This window comes from Morone saxatilis, unplaced genomic scaffold, assembly GCF_004916995.1.
Source record: "Morone saxatilis isolate NCDOM2014 unplaced genomic scaffold, NCSU_SB_2.0 Contig16, whole genome shotgun sequence".
Classification (NCBI taxonomy): domain Eukaryota; kingdom Metazoa; phylum Chordata; class Actinopteri; family Moronidae; genus Morone; species Morone saxatilis.
The window spans coordinates 12,031,517-12,046,594 of record NW_023339718.1 but is presented as its reverse complement, the minus strand read 5'-3'; the positions used below and the strand labels follow the sequence as shown (position 1 = coordinate 12,046,594).

At 40.2% G+C, this 15,078-nt stretch overlaps 1 protein-coding gene across 1 annotated transcript in view; it reads right to left on the bottom strand.

Annotated features, from left to right (window-relative positions):
• dock8 (dedicator of cytokinesis 8) overlaps positions 1 to 15,078 on the bottom strand; it is a 56,818-nt gene that overhangs the window by 39,176 nt on the left and 2,564 nt on the right. The window contains exons 2-4 of the mRNA XM_035658235.1: positions 9,362 to 9,461; positions 4,925 to 5,100; positions 4,148 to 4,219 (exon numbers count right to left, since the gene is read on the bottom strand). Of these exons, the coding sequence (XP_035514128.1) occupies positions 4,148 to 4,219; positions 4,925 to 5,100; positions 9,362 to 9,461 (348 nt within the window). The remainder of the gene's footprint in view (positions 1 to 4,147; positions 4,220 to 4,924; positions 5,101 to 9,361; positions 9,462 to 15,078) is intronic.

Genomic DNA, 15,078 nt, shown 5'->3' with positions numbered 1-15,078 from the left:
ATGTGAAAGGAGAATGTATGTATGTGAGAGTGAATATATATGTATGTGAAAGGAGAATGTATGTATGTGAGAGGGCCAGAATGAATTATGTCATGTACGGCCCCTCATAGAAATGTATTATTCCCCCTATAGCCAAGTGCATGCCAATTGCGTTGGAAGAGTATGGATGGAACAGTGTAGTGTTTATCCTTTTAATACAACAATGTGGATTTATGAGCTGATTTTATTAGGGCACCTGATAAGATTTCCTTTTATGTACACACTTGTATGTGTAGAAGAGCTGCATATAAGTAACTTCCTTCATTTATCCAGCTCTCATTTTCAGAAAGGCTACATTATATCTTTCAATTATTTCTTAATACTCTTTAAGATATAAAATGCAACGCTTCCTGTTCGCTTCCTCATCTTATGCTTGTTTCAGCCCAGTATTTGAATTGAACAATTACACAACACAGGACAACAGAACAAACGTATTTTGTTCAGTAACAGAAGCAACAGAAGATAAAAGTGCACAGCAGGTTGTTAATGGAGGACAACATTACACAATTGCAGAGGGATTAGACAGAGCTAGCACATAATATGAATAATAAAATGGCAGCCCACTCACAGCGGTCTGCTGCTGCACATGCCTGCACACACACACGTCTTTAGCTTTAATGCAGCTGTTTGTATTCCAGAAGGAAGAGGGGAGGCTTTAGTATGACTCACATACACCTACGCAGCAAAACATAGACATATTTATATGCCAAAATACACACACACACACACACACACACACACACACATATTCAAACACACATGCAGCAGCCTGCATGTTTGCTGGATTCAGACTACTTCAGAGCAGTTGTTGGTGGATAAGAGGTCAATCAATAACTGTGGAGCAGGCGGAGAGTGGGTAGGTATCTGTATGTCAGTTCAACTGAGTTTAATAGAGCAGGATGCAGCAACAGTGCAGGATGAGGCGATGCTGACAAAGACTTGATAAGCAGGTTTTATTCTCATAAAATCCAAAACCAACAATGATGTCTCCTAACAAGTATTGTGTGTGTATCAAAGCCTTGTATATCTTCTTCCTCTGTGCCATAGAGCTCCACTGTTTTCCAAAAACACATCCATAAGCCACACTGTTGCATTGGGTGACATGTTCCTTCATTAGCACAAACACACACATTTTATTTTAACTAATTTCCACGAAGACCATCATGCTGCCCCAAATACTCACTAGAGCACCAAATGTGGATATAATCCACAGCTGAAAGTAATCCAGTTTGTTGCAAAGAAATATCGGTTTTCAGTTTATAAAATCATTGTGCCATTTACAGACGCACATTCAGTCTTGTATTTGGGGTCATTCGAAGTTCTGTAATATACAAAATATAGATACCCAAGCTATCAATGAAGCTATTTGTAGTAGGGCTGTACTATACTTAAGTACAATTTTGAGGTACCTGTACTTGAGTATTTCCATTTTATGCTACTTAATACTTCTACTTCAATATATTTTGGAGGCCTGTATGTACCTTTTACTGCACTATACTTATTTAATAACTTTAGCTAATTAATACATTTTGATGCATTACTATAGGTTAAGCTGTAACAAATCATGGACTGACTTTTAGTGGTTGTTGAGAGATTGGTGAAATAAAAGGCTGCAGACAAATGGTGAGCTGGCCTTCTTGCTGTGTCTGGTGTTTTTGTACTTACCTGATGTTTGTGTGTGTTAGCAAAAACTCTTTGATTATAAGAGTTTTTGATTATAAGTAATGTAATCATAACAAATGTACAGCTGTCTATATTTACCACAGTGGGATTGCAATTGGGCACGCCAAATCGGGGCGAAGTGTATCAGAATCCGATGATCCACTCAGACCTGAGCAGTACCGACAGCATGGCTTAACGGCTACATCCTCTCCTCTTCCTCAGTATTGACCTCAGACCTGAAAGCTGATCTATCACAGAGGGACTTTGTGCAACCACTGCCAAACAGTCCTTTCCAATGCCCATGATGCACCAGCCCCTATAGGATGATCAATCAGCTATGCAAGACAGTACATTAGAAGCTAAATTCTTGCTCTCTGTATACTTTTTCTTGTTTTGAAGGAGGAGCAAATTTGAGGAACACAATACAGACAGAAGGTTTAAAGGATAATTTTGTTTGATTGAAAATCAAATGTGTTTGTATTCTTCCGTTATAATAACATTGCACTCTCTTAATTTACTAGTGAGATCTGAGAACATGTTGACATCACCACAACAGTTTAACAGAACAAACACAAGCAGTCTGACAGTCAGGTTGGACCAACCAACCGTTTATCCAGATGTGCGCTGGACCCCTTGTGATGAGCTGACATGTAATTTGTAGCTCCACCTGTACAAAGCCTCATTAAAGTCGTTTAGCTTGTTGATGGCTATTTTCAAATGGATCCTTTGGCCTCCCATGGAGTTTTAGTTAAAAAAAATACTAATTTCTTTGCATGTGGTATAAATGTGTTATTTTTACCTAGTGTATCTGAATATTTTTGAAACAGTGTTGGAATTGCATAAATTGGGAGTGACTGAAAAACTGAAACACATATTTCATTATTCAAGTATATATATATAAGTATATATTCAAGTCAGTGCTACCCCAGTCAAAACTAAAAACAAAAGTCTGAGTTTATTTTTAAAAAATCAAAGGACGTAAAAAGAACAATAGATAATATGATACAGAGAAAGAAAAAAGGCCATATAAGGTGCAAAAGAAACCCTTGTTGTTACCGAAGGGGAGGAACAAAAGTAACATCAAGTGTTTTGTGCTGAAATCGGTTACTTTTGTACTGGCTCTCCCCTATAATGTTGTTATTATTTATAGTCATGATGGTCAAATACAAAAATAATAATAGAAATAGATGTCTCCTTCAAATGCCTTGGGCTGAGCTTATGACAACCATTTTTTATTATTAGTTTTGTTGGCAGTTTCTTTGATATTCCAGACTTTTCTAAACCCTGTAGAGTTCTTTGCTCTGTAAGCTGCAGAGCCTCGTTGAGCACTGGGTCAGCCACAGTTAATGCTAGCTACTGTTTGCGAGAGAAAGAAGAGAGAAAGAAATGGTATATCAGCTGTCAGAGTGAATGCTTGTCAAATGGAGCAGAACAGGCCAGTTAAATAGAGAGATCCAGAGCGGAGATAGTAGGATTAATTGGCCATAATTGGTTGATGTGTTGGTGTTCCAAATGACCCAGTTTAGCTGGCGACGCTCCTCCCTGTGCCAGCAGAGATGGGCTCTGGACCAGTGTTAGCAGACTGTCAGACAGCTACTTGTGTGGACTGAAAACTTAACAAACCCACACATGTACTTCATGGGCATGCTGTGCCTGGAACAGATGACCAATTATAGAAATCTGTGATGAGCTGATGTTGTACACCCATCTGTATTTCAAACCTCTTTAATTTGTGCTGTTAGGAGAACAATCAGATGATAAACTCAGGGGGCAACTGTTTCCATCATACATTGTTTTTGAGTGATGAATGCCCACATGGTGGCATAATGTTCATAATGTCATGCACCATGGAGAAACATAAAAAATAACTTAAGCAGTCCATGATAACAACAACCAAACTAAACTCGGTTCAAGCTCCAACGTCAAATTAATTGCCATGGTCTTTCATTTAAAAAGTAAATAGCACGACTCTGCTAACTCATCAACAATCAATCAAACAAAACACAAAGCACTGTGTATGAAAGACCAAATAATGCAGGCACACTGATGTCAAGTCGACTAATCCTATTCATTTTGGAGAGAAGGAGATCTGGCCACAAAGTGCATAATGGACAAGCCACAGACTTCATGTGAATTTGCATAAACATGACTCGACTTCAACTTCAGATTCTGTTACTTCATTGCCTATTTCTTGCATCAAAAACATGTTTTAGTGTACTGTTTACCCATAATATGTAAAGGTTTCTGGGCAAATTTAACAGCAGATCCAAAACCAAACACCGCACAAATCACGAGTTTCGTCCCACACCAGCCGGAGCGGCAAATAGATGCATCCCCGCCGAATTCTGTGTGTCTGCACTGTAAGGAATCGACTGTAAAACTCCTCCGACAAACAGCATGTCAGATCTGAACACTAACTGTTGCGTTTCTGTAGGAGAAAATGTACCTTCTCGAGACCACAAGCCACGGTTGGATGTAACTCTTCACACAGTCTCTCACGTGTGGATCCAATTCCACTCTGCAAAGAGAGAGAGAAGGAGGATAAGAAGACACATAAACACATTCTCATGCAGACAGGCATGCAAACATTCACAGACTGAAAACCTTACATTCCTTTTCTATCTTAATCTGTACTTCATGGTCAAGGTGCGGCACAGTTGACAGAATTATTTTACGCTGAAGGTATTTTAATGTTCTGTGAATGTTCTGTGACATTGTAACTACAGCTCATAGATTCTCTTAATATCTATAAATCTCAGTTAGCATATTTTAATGCCTGAATGACTAAATATAAAAATAAATGTAGTATCTTATTTAATTGTCTTTTATCAGTCTTGTTTATATTTCTCTTTATAAATGCTTCTATTGATAAAACAGTCATTATCGTCTGCTCTATTTCTTTACTCGTATTAAGAGTCTTTTATAATGCATTTCTCTTCATATTTTTGTCAAGAAGCTCATCGTTACTCAGATTTCAAAAGTTGCTACATATACAGTATAGAGATTAACTTTCCTACATGGACTTAAGAACCATCTTGGAATGCTAGAGAGATGTTTTTTTTTAACAATTTTTACTGTAAACAAAACTGTAGGGACCTGAAACTGAAATGATTCTTCACTATTTTATTTTTTATTTTAGGATTTGAAATAAACTCAGATTCTTTTTTCAGAGTCAGAGTGTGTTGATTCTTCCAAGGTCAATTTCAGATATCCTGGGACCCACCCATCTTCAGGGACAGAGTGTCGAACAGTGCGACACTCCTTCTCCACCTGCTCCACCTTCAGGTCATCGTCAGGGAAGTCTCCAAGTTCCTGCATCAGGACGGAGTCTCCACTTCTTAATTGTGAAATCAGGAATTCCTCCAGGTCTAAGGGTTCCACCGCTTCATACGATTGAGGCTGCACAATAAGAGAGAGGGAGGAAGGGAAAAATTAGGACACATAGATGATCAGAATAGCTTAAGAGTAAATGTAAATCATTTGCCAAGAAGGTATACATGTAAATCATGCCAAGATACTGCCTCAGCACTGTGTAATGAGGTTTAGGGTTATAGTGTCAAAAGCAAAAGTGAATATGAAAGATACAACAAGCAAACAACAGGATACATTAATCGTGTGTGTAAGGGTGATTGATGAGTTTGTACAGTTCTCATAGTGCAGAGAAGAACTGAGGAAAAAGAAAAGCTAGGAAAGGAGGCGGGACCAAACATGTTGAATCATGACTATTATCTAATAGCTCATACCTAACAAGAAACAAAGATTGGAGCACATACATAAATAGAAACTGGAACAAACTGGCCTGTATCAGACAACCAGGCTTTTTTTTTTCAGTTAACTTATTTTTAGACAGAAACACTATCAGCCTGCACTCCGGAGCTACAGCAGATCAAAGGCAAAGCTGTAATCACTTTTATGTACAGTGCAAGTGGGCTGAAATTTTCATTTGGGTCTTTGAATCAGTACACATTGTTCAAATCATCAGTGCACACAATGAAACAAATTCCCACTGGCACTTAAAGGGGAATAATAGACATGCTTTTCATCATTAGAAAGAGCTCACAAGGGGGGGGAAACACAACTGATGAGATAACACACGTCCTTTTTGTGGTGCCCGGCTGGCTTTGGTTGTAAAAGAGGAACCTGCATGGAGCAGGTGTTTCTGTGAAAAACTAGGCAGACCTCTAATCTGAATACAGTCTGCAGGCTGTGGTTGAGGTAGGCAAAAGGCTGGAAAATAAACTCAGACCACAATATCATACTGAGAGATTTCATAAATAATAAATATTATATTATATATAATAAGAAACGAAAACTGTCTTCTCAACATATAGTTTTAAGGGAGAATCTGCCTTAGTACAATCAAAAAGAATATTCATGCTTTCTATCGTGCATACTGTCCCACACAAGAAGCATGACACGGGTAAAGACTGGATGTGAGAGAAAGTAGAAAGTGTGTGTACAGGAGACAGAGAGAGAAAAAAGAAAAACGCAGAGCCAAATCAGCCAATGGCAGGCACACTAACAGGTAATGCAGAATGTGCACACAGAAGAGGAATAGAAAAGATAACTGCGGCAACAAGGTGAGTCACTGCTGCACTCAACTTTTAAAAGCAGAGCAAATTCCAGTTGCCTTCAGACATGTTTTTGCACATCAATCCACCCTAAGGGATATTTTTCTCTATTGAGCAAACTGTATCGCATGAGTTAGTATTAATGGTTAGCATGTAACACAAGCAAGAAAGAATACACAGACAGCCAGACAGAACAACTGTATCATAATGATCTTAAATGACAGGCCTACAGTGTAGATGAAACCTTCAAGTCCTCTTTTCTAGAGTGGGTGTGAACCTCAACAGTGTCTCTACAGTGGCAGCCTTCTCCATTTGCGCATTTCTCTGGCTCTCTGCCTAAAAAGTTCAAACAATCATTGTAGCATGGCCTCTTTATTCTTGTTTGGTGTGTAGGCTAACAAAAACAAATGAATGCAAATCTATGCATGCCTCTGATCGGCGCCTGCTGCTGAGAGGAGCTAGCAAAAAACTGAACTGCCTCCCTTCGCCAAATCAACGACCAGACTTTCTATCTGCTTACTTACTGGTGATTACAAAGGCGATACCTTTACAACTATTTATGAGTATGAAGATGGTTTTTACCTGCAGGAAGCATTGTTAAAAGACAAAATTCTGTGCAGACACATGCTACAATAAACAAAGAAAATAAGCTTTTCTGAGAAAATTACAACACAAATTACAACTGTTATCTCAATCACTATTGGAGCCTTATTTAAGTAACAATCATCCGTTTAAAAAACAATATGCATCTGCCAACACTGCTGTTCTCAATATGCACATATGCAAACATGAGCTGGAACGGAAAACAGAAAAACATAAAGAACTAATGACAAACCATGTTCTTACAAAATACAGCAACAATTGACTTGAACCACAACATTTAAGACAATCAAGTTTACCAATCATCTCGCTCTAAAGTCTCACTAAAGGACAGCTGTGCTCATATGGATATTGGAGACTTACCCGGCTGAAAACTGAAAACAGCACCATAAAAAGGAAGCGTACAAAATGGCGCAGTCCGGATATGGGAACCTACAGTGTGCACCTACTGACGCTCAGGGCTTTTTGTTGAAACTAAGCCACAACGCAGTGCACGGATCCTCTTTATGTTGATCCTCATATTCCTAGAAGCTAAGAACTCCAGCAGATTTAATAGGAAACAATCAACATTACCAAAAGTGGAAGAGGGGTTTGTAGCCAATCAAAATGGATGTTTAAGTTGAGACTGACTGTTTGAACCCACAAAATGTTTTGAGCGTTAAAGCAAAGTGCCGTGCAGTTTAGGGTTGAAATGGAGAAACCACAAGACATTAAAAGGAAGTGACATCAGCAAAACGTCCCTCCATCAACTGGTGTTTCAACAGACAGGAACAGAAACTACACACACACACACGCACGCACGCACACACTCAAACACGTGTGCTGCTTATATACACACAGACACACACACAGACACACACACAGGCGCTGCACACATGCGGCTTTTCCTCTTAATCTATCAATTTGTATATGAAACCTACAACAAACAACAGCGATCAGTCAACATTTGTCATACTTAGGAACTAAAAATAGCGGTAGAGCGAGAGAGGGATAGTTATGATAATCAACAAAATGATCCACATCATAACTGCAGCAACAAACATCCCTCCCTTCACTTAGCAAACATCCCTCCATCATCCCTGTGCTAGACGCTGAATAATGGGAATCTATCATCCTGGAGATTAAAGCATTAAAACCCCTCTCCCGCATCCCAAAGCCGGCCATATTAAAGATTTGCCCGTGTAAGCTGCAAGGTAAGCAGGCCCCCATCCAGTGCCTGTCAGTAGCCAAGGCACTGACCCATTTCCCAAGCAGGTTAGAGATAAACCATGTTGCATTCTACAAGCTGGGGAGGGGATGGATGGTCCGGGCGGGCACTCCTCTCCTCAAACCCTGTCAGCTGACGAGCTCAAGGATCATCACTGGGAAAGTATCAAAGGGCCTCAGCTCAGTTAGTCATGCACACAGATATGTCAGGAGACTTAGCGCCTAAGAGCTTTAGAAAACTTTAAACGAGAGAGATGTTGAGCGACAGAAAGCGAAGAAATGTGAGGGAAAGACAGAAATAGAAAAAAAAACAAGAAGAAATATATGAATCTGGGAGGCAGAGACAGAGGTTCAGAGGGCGCCACAGAGAGACTAAGAGTGTAGTGGGAACAAATCCCTGCAAGGGATTACTGTGCATCATTCTGTCTGCTTGCTTAAGAGAGCAAGAATCAATCTAAGTGTTTGCTAGGCTGCAACTGAAGAGGCAAGAAAACAACTTGTCATAACTGCATTCAATCCTCTGCAGAAACTAAGGGATACTAGGTTTTCCAAACCCTGCTAAATCAAAGAACAGGCAGTGTCAGCCTGTTTTTTAACAAAAGCATGTTAGGCCATGACTAAGTTCTATTGAAAGAGGAGGAAAGATTCTTCCGTAAAAAAAAAAGCTCTTTTGCTGAAATGCACACAGCGGTTTTTGCAAAACCAGTAACTTACAGTATGTTGAAGCACAATTTCTACAATTAAAATTATAATCTTCAAGACTAGACACCACACTGAGACTGACCTTCTCAGCACTAATGACAGTAAAGAGGATGTGATTATACTTACAGCCCTTTGGTGGTGTAAGCACAAACACTAAAGCTGTGTGAGTTCAGCATTAGAGAAAAACCACTCCGTTGACCTTCTAGTCACTGTATGAATTTCTCCTTAACTAGCATTACATCACTAGCATGAAGCAAGGTAACATTATATAAACAGCATTCATTTTCATTCTGTTTATCTTCTTAAACCCACCAACATGTTAGACAGTTGTTTAATATAATGTATATCAACAAGAATATGTCATTTGCAACATTTGCTGCATTCTCCCTTTATTTAAGTAAGAAACAAAATGTCTTACATGGCTTACACTCTTTAGCTCATATGCAAAAATCTGATGATAATTTTTTCTAGGAGACTGTGAATCACTCAGAGATACATCCTGGATAAGGTGACAAATGCATGCTGCATGAAAATGACTAAACTCTAAAAGCCAAGGTATCTTTTTATAGCAGGGAACTCACCACAGTGAGGTACACTGAGGCCGAAGCGTTGGAGTTGGTTCGGCTGTGTTGAAAGCCATGGTTCCCACTGAAGTGCTTTCTGATCTCTGCAGAAGAGTGCCTGGAACAAAACATGAAAACAAATACAGGTTCAGTATATGTCTGCGGGCTATTGGATGGTTAATATTTGTATAGACATCTACAGCCTCATGTAAAAAACATAACTTTTGTACACTTCCACCAACATGCACACAGTGTATCTTAATGAGAGACTCCACCATTGTTCCTACTTGCATTAGTTTGAATTGGTCAGCCATGGTGATTCCATTCAAACCATTGTTCGCTCTCTGCAGAAGCACATCTCTGCTGGCTTGTGTAAAGGCTTTGTCATGCTGGCAGCCATACAGGCAGTGGAATAAATACGTTGTCCTGATTTAAGGGTCAGGCTGAGCAGGAAATCAACATGACATAGGAATGGAGTAGTATTCAAATATACTGGTTAGATGGGGATGGCGTGTATGTGCGTGTGTGTGTGTGGTGTTGTGTGTGTGTGTGTGTGTGTGTGTGTTTGCCCGTAGCCCTGTCCAAAACGAAGGGAGAACAGAGAATGACAACAACAAAGCCAGTGTCCCAATTCGTTGGGACTGTCTATGTCTTTGTAATGAATCTACCATAATCATTTGAGCCCTACCAAACGCTACACAATAACTGCTTTATTCTCTGCGGCTCAATGAAGATTTTTGTAGATTTTGTGTACATAAACACGCGCGCGCGTAAACATTGCTCATATTTGTATGTATTTTTGCCTGTGTGAGTGTCACAAACAGTTTATTGCAACACTGCCACAGAGGGGAGAGTTAGAGGGCAAAGACTTAAGTAAATGGGTCACATTCCCGACTGCTTCCCTTGTGGTCAATCTCATGAGTTCATTAAGTCCCCACGGCCATTGTTACGACAGCCCTGTTACTAATTACCACCACAAACCCATAAACACCAGTGCAATGGAGGGATGCCAGTGTGTCAAAAGCACTGAGGTTGCAGAGTGATGAAGCATGTCAAATCAGTGAGACGGCTTCATGCAAACATCTGAAAACTAATATAATGAATGTTCTGCAGCAACGCTGATTCATCAAAGCAGTTTGCTTTTCAAGAATAAAAGCTAGCTTATATTTCATGTCCACTCCAAACACAGTTTACAGTTCAATTTAAAAAGGGCCACAATGAAGAACACAATGCTCTCTATTTGACTGAACACTTTCCCGCCCCTCCTGTCGATCGCATAACATGCTGAGTCAATGCAATAACTGAAAGCACGAAGGCATGGGTGGGAGAACAGTATGCACATTTACACAAAGAGCAAAGTCCAGCAGTGCAGCACCGTTTTATCTAAACACATAGCTGCTCCACTGTCAGCTAGGAATAAAGACAAGTGACAGAACCACTATGCAAGTATGCACATTACATAAACACAAAAACAATCTAAATTTAATTTGATTATTTTTAATAATAAAATACGTATATTACAACACACACACACACACACACACACACACACACACACATGCTTGGCCACATTATCTTTTTTTTATCTCCAGAAACAACAGCTCTGTTATGCAATTCTAACTTGTACAAAAGTCACTCTTGTCCTAGACAGTTTACAACATATTTAACTCTATAGACTCTATAGACTACAGCCTGATAAAGAGGCAGTGCAGTCACACCTGAAGGCTGCTCACTACAACACAATCCTCCACTGCTGACCACGACGCAGGTTTATTAGAGCAGCAGAACCAGTCGTGGATGGATCTCGCATATACAACCCACTTTCCACCTGCACATCAACAACTGAAAGTCTCTTCACACGCCCACACCTTACGCTACTTATGTCTAAAAGGAATGTGCTGAGTTACTTCTTGTAATGCAATGTGTCGAATCACATAAGCAAGCTGTAGTAAGAAACTAAAGGCTCATTCAGCTTCATTCAGGTCAACACTCCTCACAGCTCCACCTCACCAGGTATTATGACTTCAGCCTCAGACATCGCCTCTTTGGTCTGATTTATGTGACTCTGATGTTATATACTACTGCTTTAACTCGATTAAATAGCCAGCGCACAAAAACAGAACTATGGTAGATAATCTATGCAGTTAGACTAAATTTCATGGCTTTATTCTGACCAAATAAAATAAAATCTAAACAAACTAGAATGTATCTTCTTGCCTGAGGGCAGATAGTCTGGTGGGTGTATTGAGCTCGTACCCAAGGCTAATTTAAACCCTGTAAAACCTTCTCATAACTTGACTACTAAAGAACCATGCCCTACCCTGTGTACAGGCGGAGCCCATTACCACACCACCACTAATCTGTGCCCTCCCTTTATCTTTCATTGCTATTGTAGAGGCAAAGCTCATGCATACCAACCCGTACTATTACAGAATATACACCGTCCAAATCAAGTAGCATTTGCACATACACATTCTTAAATGCATGCGCATGCTTACTTGCATATACTGACACACATTCAGGGCCTGTCTATAAAAAGACCAGGCAAGTAAAACAGTAATCAGCTCTTGCCAGCAGAGCCAAGTAGACATTATTTTACCACTAGCAGACAAACAGCTTGTCACAGTAGACAGCATCTGTCATTCTCTTTAACAGGCCCATGTCTTGGCATCCTTTGTTACATAAAACCAAAGCTGCTCTTGTCGGGAACACATAAAAGCAGAGCTTTGGATTTTGGTCATTTGGGTGAAATGATAGCAAAAGCAGCTTGTGTCATAACCATAGTATAAAGCAATGTCTTGATGATGACTGCTTAGTGAAACCACTAAGACTGAATAAATATCTTGCAGTGGATGAACCAAAACACAACACTTTGAAAAAGGACACAAATACTGTAAACAATAGCTGCAATGCTGTTAGCTGAGAGGACACAGAGGCCAAGAGCACTGGTGAATAAAAAAGGCCCAGAAGACTGAATAGGAAGAGTGTAATGAAACAAAGTCACACCATCTTGTTCTAATAAAGATCTGACCCTGTCTGTAAAAACAGCCATTATTAAGGTTGACAGCTTTGGTCTCGAAAGCAGCTTCTGAGATTTTTGGGCCTCATCAGGGCCGAGGGCTTCAGGTCTGAGATCTCTGACAATGACCACAATGGCATTCCTGAGAGGCCTATTCTTTGCCACCACTCTTTCAGTGTGAGGATGTTATCATAAAATGTGAAATGTGAGCAGACAGTGAGTACAGCACAGTGATCAGAATTTGAATTCCATCTCAGTCTGAGAATATATTATGCGGTTATGTTTTCCAAAAAAGCAACCACTGGTCTTTCACTGGCAGTGCAGCCACTATTATCATCTCGGTCAGGTCCATCTTTATGACAACATTCAGTAATAATGTAGTGTATTACTAAAATAAGTCGCAGGCAACAGATACAAATATGATTTGAAGTAGTGTAGTGCTGCAGGGGTGCATTGGCCTACAGATCTTGTTTTCCAGATATAAAAACATGTTGGTTTGGAAACAGACCTAAAAAGTGTCACATCATCATGATCGGAATTTTTTTTTCAGAGAAAATGAAAATTGGGACGCAAAAGTGATCCTTCCCATGAATCATGAATCATATCGGTATCGCAATGTCTGTGAAAATAATCACAATACGATCCTTTTACCATATCATGCAGCCCTAATCCACGGTTCCACAATAAGATCATAGTAGGGCTGGAATCTGACTATTAACCCACTGCATGTATGCTCAGTTGCACAGTGTCCAGGGACCCACACAGTGCATGTGAACAATTTGTCAGACTTCCTGTGAAACTTGATATCTCGGAGTAACCTGATTTGTTGTGTACATGTAAACCTACCCACTGTCACCATGCTTTAAGGCCTTGAGATCAAGCTAAACCACAAAAAAATCAATTGCAAAATATCAATAAATGCCCCCTCTTTGGGACGGAACATTTGAATTGCCATTAAGAGAGCATCCTCCTAGCTAAACACACAGCCTGATGACAACAATTAGCAGCTTCTTTTGTCTTTTTTTCACGAGATATAATTAGAAGAGGTAATCAACACTGATGAGGACGGCACTCTTACAACAGCTGCTACCGGAGAGTTGACGTAGAGCCAGAAATACAACCGACAGCAACCTCTAGTTATGAATCAGGGCTGATGACAGATTAGGCACACTGTTAAAACACACCAAGACTCAGCACATTGTTTGACACAGTTATCCTGTTAAAAAGGAGAGAGAAAATATATCAGAAATCATATCATATAGCAACTTAAGCATTACTATGTCATGTCATAGCACTGATTAGTATAACAATCATGGATTGGATGATTACATCAATCTGATTACTGTTACTGATCTGAGTGTCCACTGTCACACTGCGATAATTAGCTCACTCTGAATAAGGCGAAAAAGAAATAGTCTCTTCTTCAATGACAATTAGAAAGGCCAGAAGATGTGTCATCGTTAATTAGAATAAGGTAACATTTGATAAAGCAGCTTTGTGTGTGAGCCCATTATTTTAAGTATGTGTGAGCTGTCGAACAGACCTCTGATCTGTCAGTATACGGTTAGACTTCAAGTTATGGAGAGTCATTTATCGTGAATACTGGATACCATCAGCTGCCAAACAGCTGTTTTATGTTCACGTGACCTTACATTGCGTCATGCTAGTTCTTAAATGATGTACCGGCACAAAAGCTGAGTGATTTCTGAAAGGTCTCAGGACTCACACCCATGGTATGAAATCTCCCTGTGGGTTCCAGAGTTTAAACCTTTTATCATCCCCTCCCTACGGAAAGAGATCCGCCACTTTTTTGTTGCGTCATGCTGCCTATGGCAGGCCTGCACTTGCTGTGTGTGCATATGGTGTGTTCCTGTCAGCATTTCTGGAAGCATTGGCCAAGCATTCCTCAAACGGAGTTCCAACTGCAGTTTCACTGCTTCTCACAGCTCTGATTAAGTGCCCTCCCACCAGATAGCCAAATTTTACTCATGATTATCTGTATTCCCTCCTCATGACGGGATTCTAGCACCCTGCTCAGCCAGAAAGTCTACAATTATCCCTATTATCATCATTATTATCTAGTCAATCCACTAGAGGTGGGTGGCTCCTTTAGCTTGCATGTTATAGCCTAAAAGAACATATGGAAGTCCTTTCTCCCTCAGCCGAGCCAAGAAAAAACACAGGAAAACCGAGTGTGTTGTGGTGTACATGACAAGAGGGGGGCAAGCAGACCAAAGGGATGCCCCCACTGTGTGTCTCATACTATCATATGTCTCCAGACTTAATGGGTCTTACTGCTATCAGCACCATCATGGCTCGGCTTCCTGTCAGGGGGAGGCATGCACAAACACAGCACTTATTTGGCAGGACTCAGGTCACAGGCGGCTCCATGCAAGGAGTAGTGACCAAAGGAAACTTTCAAAACAACTTCTAGTGGAGTGTGAATGATTTAACCACAGGATAAGTCATTAATTAAAAGTGTTTTTTTTGTCACTTTACCCACCCAATCACTCAGTGGCCTACCAACAGTCAGGAGGGTCAGCAGATGTCATTAACCAGAGCCCAGAGGAAAGATGGAACTCGATCTGGATCCCCCTGCCACTTAAGAGTACCGACCGACAGAGGCCTCACGTCCACAGCTGTCCTCACACCTGTCACCATATGCTAGTAAGTAACATCATATTCAGTGGTAGAATATTAAGTGTTCAGCTACCTT